Source organism: Quercus robur, chromosome 2 (assembly GCF_932294415.1).
Source record: "Quercus robur chromosome 2, dhQueRobu3.1, whole genome shotgun sequence".
Taxonomy (NCBI): Eukaryota; Viridiplantae; Streptophyta; class Magnoliopsida; order Fagales; family Fagaceae; genus Quercus; species Quercus robur.
The window spans coordinates 85,577,160-85,597,813 of record NC_065535.1 but is presented as its reverse complement, the minus strand read 5'-3'; the positions used below and the strand labels follow the sequence as shown (position 1 = coordinate 85,597,813).

Here is a 20,654-nt window from a genome sequence, read left to right as displayed (position 1 = left end):
TCTATAATTTGTAAAAATATTTTAAAATAGTTTGTGACTGTATCATTGTTCTTTAAATAAACTCGTGCATTGCACTGGCATGGTGTTAGTAGCATGTATACTATAATAAAAAGAGAAAATATCCATTTATACTCCATTTCTTTCAAAAAATATTTTCATGCCAAAAAATACTTTTAATACTTTTCATGCCAAACATTACATTCTAAAGGCATATTTCCATTACATTACATTAGAAAGTTGATTTTGATATTTTATGTTATTTTAATGAGTGTAAAATCTAAAATATTTTTGTAAATGAAACCAATATTTTTCATATTTTCTTATTGTTTTAAGGGATAATTACAGTAAATCCACCTGTGGTATGACCCATTTTCATTTTGCCTACCCATGATTTAAACATTTACACTTTGCCCACCTAAATTTCAATCCGTTACCCACCTCTGTTAAAATCAGGAGTAAAAATGTATTTTATCTTCACTTTTATGTCTCTTTCCTCTAAAAACAAAAAATAACAGAAAAAACTCAAACAAACAAGATCAAAGAGGGGGTTTTTGTAGAGAAACAAGATGTGTATCAAAACAAGATCAAATGCACAGGCCAACACATTTGGTTCATCATTTCTCTATCTCACTCGCATCTCTCTATCAATCTCTGATTTCTCTCTCTGTCTCACTCATCCATTCTTCCCACAACCCATTTCAGATTCATAATTTTCGTTTTCCATTTGGCTTTCTTGGGAAATGAACATGGAGTAAATGGGTCTAACCTGGATTGCAGAACCATGCTTAATCGTCAATAGGTTCGTTTGGAGCAGAGAGATTGACCCATTGGGAAAGGCCTGAGTAGTCGCTTTGATCTTATTTTCATGAAGAAATGTAAAATATTTGAGCAGAGAGAGGGAGAGAGATCGTGAAAGAGTAGTGAGTTTGCATAGAGAGATCGTAAAATATTTGAGTTCGCATTGAATGTAAAATATCTGAGCCTAAGATGGAATCAGCAGATTTCTTAAATGGGGTATGTTCTTGATCAAATTGTGAGGGAGATGAATGCTGGGAAAGTGAAAGAGAATTTTCTTGTTCTGATTCAACCTCCCGCGCCTTTGAACTTGCAGTTCTTATTCTCTTTGAATGCAATGTATCTACAAGATAATTTTGTGCCAAGTTATTTTCGTCCTCTCTTGGGAACCGTCTCTTTTCTTGATTCCAATGGTTTCCAAACATTTTGCACATGGAAATATTGTATCGGCCATTGGGGTGTTGGCCACATATATCAAGCTAAGTCCATGAACATGTGCTCACATCTAGGATCCAAACGTCATTGTAATAGTGAGTTTGCTTTATTCGTTAAAGAAATAGATCATTAAACACAACCAAACCCTTGAACTCAACTCTTGAAACATGTGTTGCTGTCTTTGTCCTTGTTGGCCGCTGCCCTATCTTTCTTGCCTTCTTCTATCTTGATTATTTTTCAAAAGGAATTTCAACAGAGGACCAATAGTTTGCATAGAGACACAAAACTGCATAATCCAAGCTCTTTCAAAAGAAATTCAAACCCTAGCTTTTTTATTCTTGTTATATTTGTTTTTGCCTAAAATTGTGTTTTTCTAACGATAAACAGAGATGTGAGTTACGGAAGGCTAACGAAATTAACCTCAGGTGGGCAAAGTGTAAATGTTTAAACCACGGATAGATAAAGTAAAAACGGATCATACCACAGGTGAGTTTACTGTAATGTAAAATTGAGATTACATATTAACCTCTATGTAAATTATAGCTTTTTGACTCTTGTTATATTTGTTTTTGCCTAAAAATGTGTTTTTCTAACAGCAAACGAAGACGTGGGTTACAGAAGGCTAACGAAACTAACCTCAAGTGGACAAAGTGTAAATGTTTAAACCACGAGTAAGTAAAGTGAAAATGGACCATACCACAGGTGAGTTTACTGTAATGTAAAACTGAGATTTCATATTAACCTCTATGTGAATTATAGTGGTTTTGGACACATTTCATGAATTAACCCTTTTTTTTGTGAAAATTAGTAATAGTAAATGTATAATTTTTCTTTTACCAGTCAATTAGGGAACTAATTGCTTGATTTTTATATTTAGATATGGGAAAGATTGAGCTTGATTCATCCCTGGTGAAGGTGCCTCAAACAATGAAAAACTTTGATAAGCAAGCACCCTTTGAAATTGATGAGTCCATTATACACTACGCTTCTCTCAAGCAATTATCTAGTATTTAAGGTGTAGAGCATGCGGTACTTCCTCCTTTCACATAACAAAAGATCTCACTAATGAAATTAAATTCAAGACGGGATTCACCATTCATGTGAAAAGAAAAAATAGCACATCAGCAACAGATAACACTATATGAAGTAAAATCCAATTTACTGCCTTACAACACTAAAATGTTATCTAAGGTTAAGGAAAGAAGCAAGTTTTGTCAAAGAGTATCGCCTATAACTCGATAAATATTAATTTCACAACTTCCCACTTGAGAAGGAAAAAAAAAAAAAAAAATACACTATATTGACGAACCAATATGCATCTCTCATGTCATTGATCATAACTTTGTAACCACAAGTAGCATCAAGTCGCATGACAAATCACTCCATCTGCATCACCAAAAGACTTAGTATTATTAAAAAGTTGACAAAAATTAAACACGTCAATATAATATAACTTGTATACTTTTTTTGATAGATACGATAAAATTTTAAATTATAGAGTCCGCTCCATGATAATTGTTTTTTATTATCAAGCCAATACATTATACACCAATTGGGTTTTGGTATAAACGAGAGTTGTGAATCTCAAATCTCTTATTTAACGACAAGAGACTTTATTAGTTGAGATAATTGAAACCCATGTATAACTTGTTATACAGAACTTACTACCGGAAGCAAAAGTAATAATCTTCCCACATAACAAATTGTTCCATTTATGAAAAACCAACCAACCAGCCTAATCCAGCCAATGTGAAAACCACAAAATACAAATACAAAAAACAAAAACAAAGCCCCACTCGGTCCAAGGTTCACGACCCATCTAATACCACATGAGCTACATTTAACAAGGTCAAGTTTCTCCCACCCTTGGAGAGCTAGTGCGAACACCAAATTTGACCTATAATGTACATTGATTTTGTTGGATTTGCAATCGATGCTGTTAGAGAGATTTGATTGGTATTTGAATTTTATTTCATAAATAAAGTAATCTCATATTAAGTTTGTTTTCTTTCCATGTTTGATGTAATTTGGGAACTTTGTTTAAAAGATCTATAGTTCACAATTGTTGGTAGTTGATCATGATTTAATGGAATTTGGGTTGATTCCAAGCAAACTCTAGATAGTGATTCCTAGGTCTTTCCTTTATTCCTTTTGTTTCCTCAAATAAACTAAACTACTTTTCTTAGAAATTCCAAAATTTTCTCAAAGTTAATGCTTTTTGTTAAACAAAACAAGATTAATTACACCAAACTTCCTTGAAATTTTCTGAAATGGCTCCCACCCCCAACAAAAAATAAAAAATAAAATCATGAATGATATTCCCCCCTACCCTTGAGGATTGTATAAAAGCAACAGTTAAGTTTTCACTAACTGAATATTTCATTTTTAAAAACAAATCCTATATAATATACATACCTCAAAAAGGGATTTGGAGGGGGGGAGTTTCATTTCATCCATAGTTTGGATAAGAATCTGTTTCTAAAATGGAATACTCTATTAATAGAATCACAATTTGAAACGACAAAAGAAGTCCCTTTTTTCACGAGGTACAACTAGAAATTCCTATTTATTTGTCATTGAAGAGACCCTAGACGAATTCCCCTTTTTATTTGGGGGTATTGAACAAACCCATAATTTTGTGCTTTGTGCTCTTCCTACCAAGAGAGACGTTAGATCAGCATGGACTTAAACTATTGCATTTATAAACTGCAATTTGGAGTTTTGGAGGGAGAGAGGAGGGGGGGGGGGGGGGGGGGGGGGGTGTGGGATATGTCATTTATACAATCGCTTGGAGGAGTGTCATTTCGATAAACCTCAAGGGATAGTGATTTAATTTACCCAAATAATTTTAACAAGCTGTGTTCCACTAAGTTATGTCTCATATTACTTAATGTGTTATATAGTATACCTGACAAAACCATCCAGCTCTGCAAAGAAATTTTGTATTGTAGAAAATATGGTTAATTTTTTTTTGATAAGTGTAGACAATATGGTTAATGGGTTCACATCAAATAATTTTTGACAACAGTATTTAATCTAATTAAAAAATGTGATGTAAAGGAATTTAAACCCACTGGAAAAGATAAATAAAGGAATATGTGACGGAAAAAGGGAAAATAAAGGAAAGAATACTCAGCAGCAGTACCTTTTGGCGTTTAGAATTTGGAGGGTTAGATTCACCATCACTTGGTCGACGAGACGTCCCAACATCTGAGTTCTCAGCCTGCAAATACTTCATTATGTAGCTTCTCTTTATACAGTTTTTACTTTAAGTATTAATATCTCTGTTTTGTGGAATATCATGATTTTGACCAACAACCTGACTTATGAATTTATACTTTAGTTGGTCAGAATACAGGAGGGCATTCACGGGTTAATATCACAAGTTTGTTGAAACATGAGACCTATATGCCATGACAAGTTTGGTGAAGCACACTCACCTGAGAAGAAGAATCCCGAGGCAGTCTATTCTCAAATGTGTTAGTTTCTTCCGTATGTCTACCATCTGGCTCTACACCTGCTTGTTGAGATATTAAGGGTATGATCTGACGAAGCATATTAGACAAAAATATTCCTTCATCACTCACTCTTGGTTCTGGTTCCATTGCATTCATAACACCATTAGATGTCCCTGCATGCTCTGGGACAGCACCTCTTGCTGTTTCCTGTGAACTGGCTTCTTCTACATGAATTTCACCACCAGGAAAGAGGGTCCTCAAAAACTGCACAACACTGCTTGGTAGCTGTCTATCAGAATCCGGGTTGTTTTGAGTCCCACCAGCTGACAGAATGTTGATATTTACACTGCGTGCATTAGATGGCTCCTGCTGTCTTAAATTGGGAGTTGGAAATGATCCTGCAAGATTTGCCACCAAGAGAAGTTCATGACTATAAACTCAAATTTCTAACAAAGATTAACTGGATTACCAAATGTTCAGATTACCATCTATTGCTGGACCATCTGTGTTATGTTGTTGTACTGCAGAATCCGTCTGCTGCTCATTCTGGAGACCAGCAGGATGACGCTCCCCAGATGTTTGAAATCCTTGTTCACCACTCACATTTCCAGAAGCCACATGTTGAAACCTTCCAAGAACTGGATAGTATAAACCTATTGAATTACCGGATGAATCTGAAGGTAGGCGGCTAAAGGGACTAGGTACTGCTGCAACCATGGTCCTTATTGGTACTACCCGTACTCCTGACTCTCCAGCAAAAGATGGACCCTCTGAGACCCTTGAAGTCGGTGGATTAATAGGAATTTCACCACTAGCTACTGAGTCTCTGTGCCCAGTGGGCTGCTGAGTATCACTACGTTCCTCTCGATTAACATGTGGTGTGGTTGTTGAAGAACCTTATTATAAAAGGAACACCAGTCAATTAGGGATATTATTCACTTTAAGTAGCACATAGAATTTATACTTATCAAAAAAAGTAGCACATAGAATTTAAATAACCCATACATAAATTTTACATAGTACCTCTTCGGATTTGTATATCAATACGCCTCGGAAGAAAGCCAGTACCAATTCCATTAACCAAGCCAGAGCCAGGCTGCACAGATCCCATGGGGATAGCACCAAAGTTTGTTCCTGTTTGAAAAGGAAGAGGCTGAACACACAAGGTTGAATCAGCAGAAATAGAAACATTTAAAATAAAATAAAATTCTTAACCAGCAGAAATAGAGTTTTTTTTTTTTAGGGGAAAAAAATCTTTTTTGAACAAAAATTTTAATAAGGTGAGAACACTGCCTGAACCATAATAGGATTTGGACCAGTTGGGGATATGAAAACTGCAGGTCCAGCGTTAACGACTGCTTCCGACTGCGTAAGAAATTGGTAATAGCAACACATAAAGCACATGTGATCTCATTATTGAGAAGATGCCATAAAGAGGAAACGTGGATAATCCTACCGGTGTTTGGCCCAGCCGCAATGTCATGGTTGTACGGCCAAGTTCAAGTAGAAATGCACCTAGATTATGAAGTAGACCCCCAGTTCTCAATGCACTGGTCTGAGTGCTTGACCGCACTGAGTGATCAGTCATATTTACTTGATCCTCCAATTGTCTAGCAAGTAGCTGCCAATATAAATATATAAAATTTTTGACATTTAGCATAAAAATTTCAAACCGTGAGAATCTCATAAATCCTTCAAATATACAGATTCTTGGCCAAAGAATAGAGAAGGGAAGGGGGGGGGGGGGGGGGGGTTGTAAAACAGATTCATCTATCCTCGAGCAATTGAATTGTTCAAATATGAGTATAGCCACCAGTAGACTTGAATTACAGGACACTGATATTTATTTTCAACAATATATAAAGATAGTAAAGTGACTTGAGAACGCACGTGCAGGCATTCTCCCACATGGTCGACGAGCATTTCTCTGGTAGATTGCATGACTTCAGCCAAGGATCCAGGTGTCGGAAACCCTTCTTGTACAGTTCCTGTACGTGGTATGGAATGAGAACCTCTCTCTGAAGTCCTAGTTGCAGCAGCTGCCTGAGCATTGCTTTCCCCACCTCTGCCTGCCACTACAATGTGTAAACCACTGTCTCACAACCCAGCTTTGTAGGAGGAACAGAAATTTAAATAAATTTAAAATTTTGTAATACTGAAAAATATATTTAAAAAATAAACTGACCAATGGCATCAAATTCACGCCTCATAAAACTTAGATTTTGTGATAGTGTAGTCAAAGAATCAGGAATTACCTACAAAAACCAAGAACATTGCACGATATTTTTATTCAACCATAATGGATTGTCCACGGGGTTCATTTGATATAGAGGAAGAATAAAGCAAATACAGGGGAAGATGCATATCAATGAAAAGAAGAATGATTTCCAACTTACAGGAGGCTGTGGAGATCCCAAAGAAACTGATGATGGAAGTCCATAAGTACTATGAAATCTATCAGATGGACCCCTGACACCAGCTTGTTCAGGATGAAGCTGCATAGGATTCTGTGGGCCATGTTCCTTCAGTATCCACCCACCACCCCAAGAGTAAGTGTATGTAAGGTAAATATACATATAAAGTAAAAGATGGGTTGATAACACAGTCATCTCTGTGTGTGTGTGTGCACGCGTGTTATTCAAGTATAGTTGTTGGCCAAAAAAAAAAAAAAATTTAAATTCTTAGACCTCGAATAAAGTTTCATACATCTCCTTAGTCAAGCCATCTCTAATAGTTTTTACATTTTTTTTTTTGACTTAACAATGTACATTCTCCAAGAGAGAGAGAGGGAGAGAGAGAATGGACATGGAAATTTATATGTCATACTGCAGTCCATCAAACAAGCTAAGTCATTAGTATCCAGAAATAGTCAGTAAGATTTACCCTGACATCAGTCCCTTCATTGCCACTTACAATGTTTGAAATTCCAATAGAACCCAGAACAGCAGAGACAATCTGCTCAGAAATAAAGATAAGAGAGGAGAAACAGTTACCATGAGACACAGTTGCACCAATAATACCATATAAGTGCCTCAATCCTCCTGTAGTTGTAGACTCACCCGATTGATTTCTGGAGGAACCCCATCCCCCTGAACAGGCAAACTGAAAGTTTCAATAACAACACCAGGAGCCACCTGAGTGCTGTGACCACGGCTTGTACTTGAAGCAGGATCAGTTGCTGCAAACAATAATATTCAGAAGTACAGTGTTGTAATTCTAAGCAATCCAAATGCTAAGAAGCAAATTATATGTACATCAATATTATCAATGCAGAAAAAATGAATAGAAAAGAAGAGGACAGGAGACAAGTTAGATAAAATATACATTTGAGAATGTCATAATATCCTAGAAAAAGTTGGCATTGATCTCGAGTCAATACAAATCTTTTTATTTCACACTTTAGTAAATCACCAGCCATTTATCAACCAAATTGCTGGTTCTCCAACAAATGACCAAGAGATTTTTTCTAAGGTAGATATTGACATACTCAAAGGATAAGAATCCCCACCCTCACCCACCACCCCATACTTATGGGAGGCAGAAGTACCATTCGGCCCAAAGGCCATTGGCAAGTGACTCAATTCTTTGCATCTCATTCCGATCTTTTCAGTTTTGGATAGTCTGTATCTTGGCTGACATTATTTTTTCTATTTCTTTTCTGTTTGAGTGTCCCTTAGTATACTCCCTGTGTATTGGGGCCTCATCCTGTTTTCTTTTTTAATGAAATTCATTTTTACTAATTTAAAAATAATAATAATAATAATAATAAAATATAAATAAAAACCTAGCTGCCTGTTCATTTCTGAGTTGGGACATGAGTTTCTTGCCAATTTTTAAGGGATTGCAATTGCAAAGGATAGTAGATTGTGCATTTCTTGATTAAGGAGGAAAGAATACACATCCATCACAACTTAATACAACTAAAACCCAAGATTTTAACATGCTTTGTTTGGGGTTTTGAAGAAGGGGGGGGGGGGGTGTAGGGTGGGGGTGGTGGGCAGAATAATTTAGTAGAATACTTGATGTGAGTCAATCATCAAGAGGAGCCACTAACAGACATACATCACATTTAAAGGTACTTCAACTTACAAAACAAAGAAGCTTTACCTTATACAGCACATTAAAATATCATAACATATAGATCAGGTATTATGTTATACCAAAGCATAGAATACCTGGATGATGTGATAAACCCTCAGATGATGGTGGAACAGGTTGCCGCACAACCATATGCAAGGTATGACCGTCTTCAACATCTAATTAGTGTCAAGTTAAGAAATTCACTCAAATGCAGAAAATGTAAAGATGGCGAATACAGTAAAAACCTTTGTACAATTTGACAGCTGCATTTTGCAGTATTTACATTTCCTCATTTTTAGACTTTCTTGATATTTTGAATTTTGTATTGTAATGCTGAGGAGTAGCTTCAACTTACACCCAGCATAAATTGAAGCTTCTCTAACAAAAGTCTCTATAATTTTTTGGGGAAAAGAAAAGAATGGACAATTAAAAAATCATGTAACAAAATGGATTCAGCTAGAGGAAAGGAAACATTAAATCATTCTTGCAAGATTGGTTACAGGACTTTAACATAATAAACTATATGCTTAGTTAATAAAATCATAATTATCACTACTTTTCTATGAGCATTTCCACTAACTTGTTCTGGAAAATGATAAGGCTAACATTTATCGCTCACAATCTATTTGCAATTAAATCCTTTGCTACTGGTACACATTAACAGAAGTTTAGGAGTAACTAACCACATGGCAACGAATAACCAATTCCTTTAGGAATAGGGAGTGGAATATGGTTCCTTTGGTTTTGATGTGGCAAATTGTGTGTGTGTGTGTGTTGGGGGGGGGGGGGGGGGGGGGGTGTGGGGGGGTTAAGAAAGGGAGGATTTTGAGGGGCAATAGTTATCTATAGTGAGATTGAAATCTCAGCTTGTAGAATATATTTGCTTTTGGATATCTTTGGATGAGGACAGGCAAACTAATTTGTGTGATTTAATGGATTCATCATATCCATAACTTAGTAGGGGATCTAACGTGTATAGTAGCTAATATACTCCCTTTGTATTATTTATACTTTTATGGATGAAACGTTCTTACTTACCAAAAAAGGAATAACCAACCATGTAGGGACAAAACGCATGTTATGCCTTTTTTTTTTCTTTTTCTTTTTTGATAATTCAATAGTTACAATGGGGGAGGGGGGACTTGAACCCTAGACATCTCCATTGGAAACACCAAAAGGTGTCAATTGAACTACAAGGCTCTTGGCCATGTTATGCCTTATTCATGTTGCTCTTGATTATTATGGATGGGACACTGCCACCACAAACCCCTTACTATCTCTATTTGGAAAACAAATATATTAGTTTCATTTCATCAATTTCACAAAGCCTTGGAGAAAGTAAGGGAAGACAGGAATAATTTTTTCAATCCACAAAATTAATTGGGATTTGAAGAGTAACCTATCATGGACCACAGGATCTACAGCATGGATCACCATTCAAGCAGAATGCGGAACTGCGCGAACTGCTGAGTATAGAAATTCACTAGACTTGAGATCTTAGTGAGGACCCACTTCTGCTTGGCACTGTATACTGCAATGCAATACAAATGTTAAAAATTCAATTAAATCTTTCCTAAAACTTATTAACCTGAACAGCAGGACAACTATAACATGGGATTTCAAGTAATCTTATCAATCTCTTCGGACTTCTGCATGATATTACTCCCCATTTTGTGCCATAATACAAAGACATCTTAACTACATTAAAAACATACCCCCAACACACACGGGATCTTGGTAATTGCTGCCTCTTTTGTGTCCTGGGGTCTGGTGGAACCTATTTTCTAAAAGAGATGTTTACCTAGCTTATCGGGAGACTGGACCAACATGGAGTGTGTGTATAAACAGAACATGTAAAGTTCATTGAACCATATATATGATGAATAAGAAATCATTCATATCAAGCATATTGCTTCTTCAATTATTTATAAAAACCATTACTCGAAAATCAGGTATACAAACACAAAAAAAAGGGAGTAATTGAAAGAGCATCTTAAGCTTCAAAGAATATGCCACTAGAGCTTAAAGCTAAAATCACTTCCACAAGTCAAAAAGATTTGGATACGGTATGCAGAGAGGAGTTGATCATCCTTTAGAACCTTTCCTCGGCATATTAGACGTTGTTGCTCTGATAACACACCAGTGACAGAGGCAATCTGTTCTTTTAGAGCAGGGACAGGCACCTGCAAGATATTCAAAATATGGAATAATGTGGTGAATCACAGAGTCAGTCTGTTACTTTTCCAAGTTTTCTCATGAATTTTTTTTTTTTTGATAGCTAAGAATATTTATTATTGCAAAGAGACTAATTCATGTACAGAATACAAAGAAGTCTAAAGAATTACAAATGAACAATATTTTGTATAGAAAGGCAATGACTGTACGAAGTCCAGAATGCAGGTGCAATTAGTGAAACCCCAAGCGTGAGACCAATCAAATAGAGAACTAATAAACATATCTAACAATTGAGGCCTTGTACTTTTTGCATCATCAAAGGTATAGGAATTTTGTTCCCTCCAAATGGTCCACATCAGGCATAGCAGAACTAGGTTCCAAATATCTAATGAATGCTTGCCAAACCAATTTTTCCAACCAAAAAATAGATCAAGGGTTTTTTCAAGTGGCACCCATTGAATCCCAATAGATCTAAAGGTAAAGCCCCATAAATTGAACACAGCAGTACAGTGCAACAGAAGATGATCCACTGTCTCCTAGCTCCACCAACACAAATAACACCACCCAACTAACATATAACCTCACTTAATAAGATTATCACACGAGAATTTTTCCATGCTGCAGTACAAACAAAGAAAAAGACCCTCAACGTGGCCTTAACACATGGAAAACTATTCCAAGGGAAGACCCAGGCACATGCACCTTTAGTCCAGTACAGAAGGAAAAAATATTGAGTTCTCCATCCCTTTTCAACCGGCAACACATTTTTTCAGGTCCTTCCTTAATTGGGATATTGGAATCAAGAAAATTGAGAAAAGAGGCTACCAGCTCTACATCCTGATCATTAAAATCCCAGGGGAATCTCACATCCCAGGCCCTCCTTCCACTCCCATTTTGTAGCACCAACATTGATTCCACTGTCCCCTCCATAGCTAAAGAATGTATTTTGTTATACTTAAGACATTAATTTTAAAAAGCCATCTCAAACACTAAAACACAACCATGTAGATATGCTAAAAGTGCACTTTAGCACTGCTAACACTCAACACAGCCCCCAAAGAATCTTAATGTAGCTGAATTACAGGTAACGAATAAAGGAACTTTTAACCCACTAGCATTCACAACTTTAAAGTAAATTGAACACAAAAATACTTAAGGCCATGACTCAATAAAAATGTAACAAGAAAGAACTACAGAAATTACCTGTTTATCCACTCTCAGAGTATATGTTTGAGAATCCAATGTTTTTAATTTTATCTCAATGGTGGCTTCAGCACCTCCAGCCTCATCCACCCTAGGAACTGCATCAGCACCATTATTTCCCATCCTTCTCAGATTGCTTGGCACCTGAAAGAGAAGAAGAGTATACAACAAAGTTCAAGTGTTATTTTTCTTTTCTTTCCTTTTTTGGAGGGCAGGGAGGAGGGAAGGGGGAGATTCACGCAAAATAGATTTCATTGCTTTTAGGTTCACAGAAGTTAAAAGTCCTTTTTCACTGGGTTCATAATGCCTCTTCTCAATATCACCAAACTTCATGAATCAAGATTGAAACTTTCCAAACCCCAGTTGTACCTAGTACACAAAGCTCCCTACTTTTGCAAGGTGTGGGAAAGGTGATTGATAAGCAGCGTTACCCCACCCCCCCCCCCCCCTTTTTTCTGACAGGTTAATTCCTGAATTTGAACCAACAACATGCTGCTTTGGGTGGAAGGCACTTGCCATCACACCAAGGTAACCCCACCATTAATCTTAGTCTTAAAAACACAAAACCTGAAGAAACCTAACAGGCCAGCACTACTGGATGAACTTAGAAAAATATACCCAACTCATAATCTTTCCCAGTTGCTTCTCAGTTCTCACAGAGAAGCAATCAAAACCATAAAAATATATACATATTTACACAACCAAATATGTGCGCGCACACACACACGAAAATGATTTTAGCACTTTCTGAGCATGAAAGATTATACATCAAGAACCCAACTTTTCAATTTGACACAGCATCCATTGATCCATTATTTTAACTTGCCCACCTATCAACCCAGCTCACAAACCCCAACTTCCCAGTATCAACAAACACCCAGTTACAAAAAGATTTAAAATTTCCAATACCCAACATCAATCCCAATCAAAGAAACTCAAACCCAAAGTAAACCAACACTTACAAATGTTTAAGCATAGGAACCCAAAGTCACAATCTTTACAGCTATTCCTTCCAAGTAACCAATCAAAATACAACATTCACAAAAATAAGATTGCAGGAACAACTTCTATGCATGAACTAGGTTAATAGCTCCAACAACCCAACAAAACAAAAAACCCAAAAAAAAAAAAATTTTAAAGAATTGCCAACACTGTACCAGGAATCCTTAGGGCTTTCAAAATCAGAAACGAACAACAAAAAGCTCACGCCTTTATATTCCAAACCCACCAAAACAAATCAACTTACACATCAAAAAAGCAAACCAATTATCCTCAATCCTAAAAAACCCAATAAAATACATGATCAAAGAATCAAGAAAAAAACATATGATTACAATAGTTACCAGATAAAAAAAGCTTGGTAAGCCAATAGAAATCTCACACACACACACACACACACACACAGTGTGTGCTCTCTTTCTCTTTGTCTTTCTCTCTCTCTCTCTCTGTGCGTATATGTGAGAGAAATTGACTGACTGGGTGGCAATTGAAGAAGGACGAGGACGAGGACTCTGGGAGAGAAGTGATGCTGGTCTCTCTGCTCGTGCTGTACTAGATCATCTTACACTCCTTTTTCCTCTCTTTTTCCACAGATTTTTACCTTTTTACTTTTTACCCCTGTGAGTTGGAGAGGGTCTTATTTGTGTGTTTTTTTATTGTGGATGTGGTGGTAAAAAGTAAAAACATTTTGTGGAGGGTTTGATTGGTGAAGATGAAGGGAAGACATGCACTTAGCTAGGATGGGATCATGGGTTTATATTATTTTGGTAATTTGGTACCACAGTGAGTCTACAGCCGCACCTAGGACTTTGAGTGCTGACTTGCTATTTGCTTCTGTTTTTTTCTTTTTTCTTTTTTCTTTTCTTTTTTTTGGGTGGTTTTTTATTCAATTTTATGCTAAGAGAGAAAGAGACATGAGTGATGTTTGATTTTAGTGAGTGTCAATTTTTAAGGTTTCTATTTTTTGCGTTTTATTTTATTTTTTGAGATTTTGTAAGGATTAAAGGATGGGTAATGGATTATAATAATAATATCATAATTTTTTTAAGGAAATAATTATATAATAGTTGGATCCTCATATTCGATTAATTATTATATTATTATTAAGATATCATAGTACAATTAAAGAATAAACTCAAAACAAAACAAAAAAAATTGATGGAAAGTTACTGATGCAAACTCAACAAAAAATTAAAGAATAAAAAAAAATTCAGATTTTGAAGAATGGATGTTGAAATATTATCTCTTTTTTTTGTTCTTGTTTTACTTTATTTATTTTTAGGAATTACTTTTTAATTTTAGGAGAGGATGGTTTTGTTTTTTTTTTTTTTTTTGGTTTGATGGATTAGGAGCGGATGGTTGGTGTGAGTGTTTGACATTGATATGATGTTAGTTGTTTCCTAGTTTAAAGTAAAAAGTGAAAGTGTATTGGTTGGTGTGGTTGACTCTTTAACAAATAATGTGATCTAACAAAGGGGAGCAAGTAATGATGTTTTAGTCTGGATTGTATACTATATTTCGAAATTGTCCACTTCAAAAAAAAAAAAAAAATATTTCGAAATTGTCTTTATTTAGCCATTTGGTAGAGAAATTTGAATATATGATGTAATGAAAAAAAAAAAAAAAAAAAGTAGAAACAAACCATTTGATTATAAGAAGCAATCAAAAGAATGTGAATGGGAATAGAGTAGTGTTAAGGAAACTACAAGTTTTACTATCAATTCAAGCGTTACCAATCACAAATAAACAATTAAAATATTTATTTATAAAGTGATTGAATTCTATCAATAAAATTTATTGTCATATCAACTTATAAACTTTATGTAGTAAAATTTGTATCACTTTTAACATTTTTCATGAGAAAATGGAATTTGCTTTAATCCATTATATTCTCTCTCAAGTATTTCTCTCAAAGCTGGGAAGAACTTTAATTCTTTTAAATTGTGTTTAATTAGTAGGGAAATATGGGCGAAAAGAAAAATAGGAAAGAAGCTTAAACATTTTAATTTTTTATTTCCAAACTAATTTGAAAAAGGGGGGAGAAGCTTAAGTGTTCTTTTGGGATGGGCTGAATTTTCAACTTATTTGCAATTTTAGCTTATTTGTGTTACTATTTATGGGTTTCACTACACTTTTTTATATTTATTTATGGGTCTCATTGTACTATTCAGCTTATTTTTCAATTTTTTTTCTACACTTTCAGCAAAAAGTTTTCAATTTCAGCTAAATAAACTATTCCCAAATGGATACTAAATATAGATAAAATTAGAAATATTGAGTCAGGTTGAACCCAAATGAGAATGTCCATAATGGACCTGATCTAATCCATAACGAAGAGTTGTCTCTTCATGAAAAGATACACTTTTGGTGAAATAGTGTGACTTTGGGTAAGTGTTACAACATTTGGCAAATCTTACAACCATTAAAGCACTAGCATCAGGTGTTTGGTATTTGGCACACTAAATATCAAAAAACCTCTAACATCAGATGTTCTAAATGCTAAAAAATTTGGCTTTGATGAATAATACTGGTCCAAATTTGGAATGGTATAGACAGAAATGCTAAAAAAATTAATTTTTTATTCTTTCTCTCTCCTCTCCCACATTTTCATCTCTCTTTGCCCTGTGACTCTCATTCTCTTCCTCTCTCACTCACACTCACACTCTCAACCTCACCACGCCTCCACCCACCTTGCCTCATTGACCACCTTGCCATGCCTTCATCTCACCAAGCTAAACCCACTTTGCCTCTTTCTTCTCTCTCTCACTAAGTCCTCTCTCTCTCTCTAGTTTGCCGGTTTGCTAGTGGAGATTGGTGTGGTTGTTGGTGGAGATCGAGGTTGGTTCACCAGTGGAGATCTTGGGTTTGTTTTTGCTATGGGATGGGTTTTGGATCGTTGAATTTGTTTGTTTTTGGAATGGGTTTTGAGAGTTGTGATTGTGAATGGTGAGTTTGTTCTAGTTTTAGGATGGATATGGTTCCCTTGTTAATGGGCTTTAATGGTTGTGGTGGTGATGGTGTTTGACTGGTTTATGAGAGACAGATGTAATCACTAATCAGATGAAGGGATCTAAAAAAAAAATTTGTTTAGAGGTTGATATTCTTCATTCAATGATAGCTGGATATATTTTAGGGAAGTTGATATATTGTTATGGTTAACTTTTATTGTTCTTCTTGGTTCCCTTACAGGGTATAGGTAAATGCAAGTAAGTCTAGGCAGGAGCGGCAAAGGAAGAAGAAAGAGAAAAAGGAAAGGAAATTGGAAGAACTATCACATGATAGCACGCAAAAATAGATAAATGAATAAAAAAATTAAGAACAAAGTTTCGATCCAAACTAGTTTGGAGAAAAACTTTTCAAACTTCTCATATATTTCTTTTTTTAGTGTGAATTTTGAAAATCTAACTGTTCAATTTCATGTTCCTTATTTTCTTAACATGTATATCAAATTTCGTTTAAATCGGATATTATTTACTATTCAATCAACAAACTTATTTTTTATACACAATTTTAGATAACAAAAACTTGAAGTTTTAACATTTTTTTGATGACATAGCAATTTTTTCGATTTTCTTGAAATTTTGCAAGCATGAAGAATATAATAAGAACATGCAATCCAACAATTAGATTTTCAAAATTCATACTCAACATAAAAATATATGAGGAGTTTGAAAAGTTTCTCTCCAAACTAATTTGGAAAGAAACATTGTTCAAAAATTAATGGAACATGAAAATAGAACAATTGATGTAGGGTGTATTATCAAATGCTATATTAAAGTAGAAAATGTAAGTTTTTATGTGTTAAAATAGAATTTGGATGCAACGTCTTAGAGCACTAGCATCAGGTGCGCCAAATACCAAATATTATACACCAAACACCAAAAACTCTCTCACATCAAATGTTCTAAATACTAAAAAATTTGGCATGAATGAACAGTACGGTACGAACACAAATCCTAAAGAAATTTATTCATTTTTTCTCTCCTCTCACACACTTTTCATCTCTTTGTCCCATGCGTCTCCCTCACTCAACCTCTCATTCTCTTCCTCTTTCACTCTTCTCCTCTCTCACTCACACTTTCAACCTCACCACGCTACCACCGTGCCACACCTACACCTGTCACGCTAGCCATCTCACCACGCTGGTCACCTCGCCTTGCTGGTCACCTTGCCATGCCTCCATCTCGCCAAGCCATACCCACGCTGCCAAATCTTTCTCTCTCTCTCTCTCTCTCTTGATCAGTGAGTTATGGGTTTGTTGTTGTTTTTTTTTTTTTTTTTGGGATGGGTTTTAAGAAGTGAATGTGATGGGTTGGTAGTTGTTTGTGGTGGTGGTTTTTTTGGGTTGTTGTGGGTTATCTTGGTGGTTATGGGTTGATTTTGATTGGGGTGTGGTAGTTGATATTGGTGGTCTTGGTGGTTCCAATTGTGGCAGTGGGTTTGGATTTTTTGGGTTCATTTGGAGGTGGGCTTGGATGCTGCTATGTGGGTTTTTGCATTTGGGTTTGTTTTGAGTTGTGTTTTGGGTTGTGGAGGATGTAGTGGATGTGTGGTGGTTATGGTGGTGGTTGTGGTAGTGGTCGGTGACCACTGCCTAGGTTGTGTTTTGTATTCTACTGGGTTTTTAGTTAAATATTATTTTAATGTGTTGTATATATTATTTTAATGTATTGAATTGAAGAATAAAACATGTGATGTAGGGTGTATTGTAAAATGATGTGCTAACATAATAAAGTAGGCTTTTTGATGTGTTAGAATGACATAGTATTGCAACAGCTAATATTGATGCTCTTAGGAGGATTGAGATATTTTATGAAGGGGTGGATACGTGTTTTTATAGAGGGGAAAGGGCTTTTGTTTCACCCTCCTTTAAAAAGTTACAATGGCTTTTTAGTGAAGTTTGTAATATGCATTTGTATTATAATAACATCATCCTCTCTCCTTTGTGTGTGTGTTTCTAAAGAAAAAAAAGGGGGAAAGGGCTCATTTGTATAAACAATGGCAATTCTTTTATTGAGTGGTGTTGCAAATAACAACACAAACAAACACCTCTCCCTTTTTTTTCCTCATCAACTACAATAAAGCTTTTTTTTTTTTTTTAGAAAGACAATAAAGCATTTAGGTTTGCGGATGTTGTATGTTTTCTTTTTGTAACGAACACCACTATACGAGTTTCAATGATATTTCATTTGTAGAACACTTGCATAGGTCTTATTAATTTGCAAGTCTAATCCATAAAAAGGTACGTGTATAAAAAATACTTATTTGGATATTCATCACTTTCATTTTCCTACATCGAAACTAATTAACTATCACCTTGTAATCTATATTGATCGGTGCAAAACTGCAAGTGCACAGTATCGTAGTTTTATAGTAAAGTGATGAGAAGGGTATCGTCCTCAGGGATTGGTAACTTACTTTTGACAAATACCAAAATTATGCTAATCTCAATTTTATCTAGAGAAGTCACTAAGGTTTTTGTAATTGGAATTCAAAATAAAATCAATTTAAATAAAAGATACGCAGAGGAAAAGAAAGATGTTGCTTGAAAATCAACTTAATGAGAAAGAAACTTCTAGGAAATCAATTTCACCTAATCCCTCACTATGCTTTACTCATCTAGCTAATTGAATTTAATTCTCTCTATTTGTTAGCAATCTCCAAACTCTTCCAAAAGCCTCTTTCGACAATCAATTGGAAACATTCTTGTTCATCATTTTACACAAGAGTATGCAATTTAATAAAGCAAGAAAGCATTAAGACCAACGATTTTAATACTACATAGGTTCATACAAGTCTTTCGATCTCTATATTTACCTATGCTGAAATATTCAAGATCTATCCTATAATTCTCTCTTTCGACAGCAAATCACAAGATCAAAATCATCTAATTAATAGCCAGTTAATTAGAAGCAATAAGCTCAAAATAAATCAGACAAACATAAAGAGAATTAATTCAAATTACCATAGAAAAGCAAGTATAATTCGGAATTAGATTACATCGTTTTCCTAGAATAAAGAAAATTTAGTTCATGCTAAAAATTAAATTCAACATAAACGAATTCACCATCATTTTTCTGAGGAGATTCGAAGGAAAATAAATGCTGAAAATATATCTCGTCTCAGTCCTCCTAGTTCAGCCTCTGTCTTTCAGTTTCAGCACTTCTGCCTTTCAGTTTCAGCCCTCTCTCTTTTCTGTTTCAGCCCTTCAGCGCCTCCCTTTTCTTTTTCTTTTGTTTCAGCATTTTTCCTCCTTTAATTCAGCGCCTCTCTCTTTTTTTTTTTTCAAGCAAAAGCGTGTTGCCCTATTCAGCCCCAACGTGTTCAGCTTTTCAGCCCAAAATGTTTTCAGCTTTTCAGCCCAAAACGTGTTCAGCTTTTCATGCCAACTTCTAAGGCCCAAAAAAAATCTTCCTTTAATTTTGTTCATCCAAGACCCAATATTTTTTCTAGCTGCTTCATGTCTCTGTTATTTAAATAAATCTTCATTTTCTTCAAATCTGCAATAAAATTTAACTAACAATAATAAAGTCTAAAATCAATAAAAATAAATAAAATTAGACTAAAGTTTAAAGTTGAGAAGTGATAAATTATACCAAATTATGTAAGTCATCAAACACCCCCAAACTTAGAACTTTGTTTGTCCTCAAACAAAAAGAAAATAAAGCAAAAGACAATTATGGACAATATCAACTAGACCCCATAGAGAAATATCACCACTCACCATGCCGTGATCTGAATTTAGATTTCATCACTAGTAACTTACTCTTTTAACATCAAAGATAGCAGGAAAATCAATAAAAAATTTTGCAATTTGTCAAGCAAGAGTTAAGCATTTACTTCAACCTAAAGCTAAGTCCTTGAGTGTGTGTGTAATAGTCAATTTAACTCCAAACCACCAGCAAATTCAAATAAAAGTAGAACAACTGAAATCTAAAGAATTCTCTCAAAACTTAACCCCATAAGTCCAATTTTCAGAAATTCTCTCTACTAATGTAATCAAACACCAAAATAAGAGATCAAAAGGTCTTTAATCAATGTTGTAATGACAGGCCACAGGGTGAGGGCTAAGAAAGAATTGGATATGGAAAATCAAAGCAAACTGGGAAAATACTTGGTAGAAAGAATAATAAAAGAGATATCTACAAGATTCACACCATAGCTCTTTCTTAACAATATGCTCGACAATATCCATAGGGCTCTATTAGCTCCTTTAAGGAGCTCAATAGGGCATTCGGGTCCCAATTTGTGACTTGTAGTAGGATTCCTCGGCCTTTAGATTCCTTATTGTCTATGGCCATGCGAGAAGGGGAGACCCTGAAAACGTACTTAGAAAGATAATGGTCGATGTTCAATGAGATCGATGGGGAGTTTGATAATGTGGCCATAAGGACTTTCAAGGTCAGCCTACCTGGCAAGCATGATTCGAGAAAGTCATTGACCAAGAAGCCTGTAAGGAGTGTGCATTGGCTCATGGACCATATTGACGAGTATAAGCAGGTCGAGGAG

The 20,654-nt window shown here is 35.3% G+C and overlaps 1 protein-coding gene across 4 annotated transcripts; it reads right to left on the bottom strand.

The window, feature by feature from the left end:
* Nucleotides 1–2,344: 2,344 nt before the first annotated feature.
* On the bottom strand, nucleotides 2,345–13,879 carry LOC126715514 (ubiquitin-like domain-containing protein CIP73). Of its 4 annotated transcripts, none has more exons than XM_050416142.1 (16): nucleotides 13,490–13,879; nucleotides 12,147–12,290; nucleotides 10,834–10,951; nucleotides 8,864–8,944; nucleotides 7,748–7,866; nucleotides 7,572–7,643; nucleotides 7,085–7,210; nucleotides 6,874–6,943; nucleotides 6,579–6,757; nucleotides 6,145–6,309; nucleotides 5,982–6,053; nucleotides 5,712–5,841; nucleotides 5,174–5,584; nucleotides 4,671–5,086; nucleotides 4,376–4,453; nucleotides 2,345–2,616 (listed from the first exon to the last, which is right to left on the bottom strand). In XM_050416142.1, exons 2-16 carry the CDS (start codon nucleotides 12,267–12,269, stop codon nucleotides 2,608–2,610), a joined length of 2,169 nt encoding a protein of 722 aa, XP_050272099.1. In that variant the 5' UTR covers nucleotides 12,270–12,290; nucleotides 13,490–13,879; the 3' UTR covers nucleotides 2,345–2,607. The 4 variants fall into 4 exon arrangements, with proteins under 4 accessions (XP_050272099.1, XP_050272098.1, XP_050272100.1 ...); XM_050416141.1 differs by having other exon boundaries at nucleotides 6,579–6,763; nucleotides 13,490–13,878; XM_050416143.1 differs by having other exon boundaries at nucleotides 6,579–6,763; nucleotides 7,602–7,643; nucleotides 13,490–13,878.
* Between the last annotated feature and the right edge of the window lie 6,775 nt (nucleotides 13,880–20,654).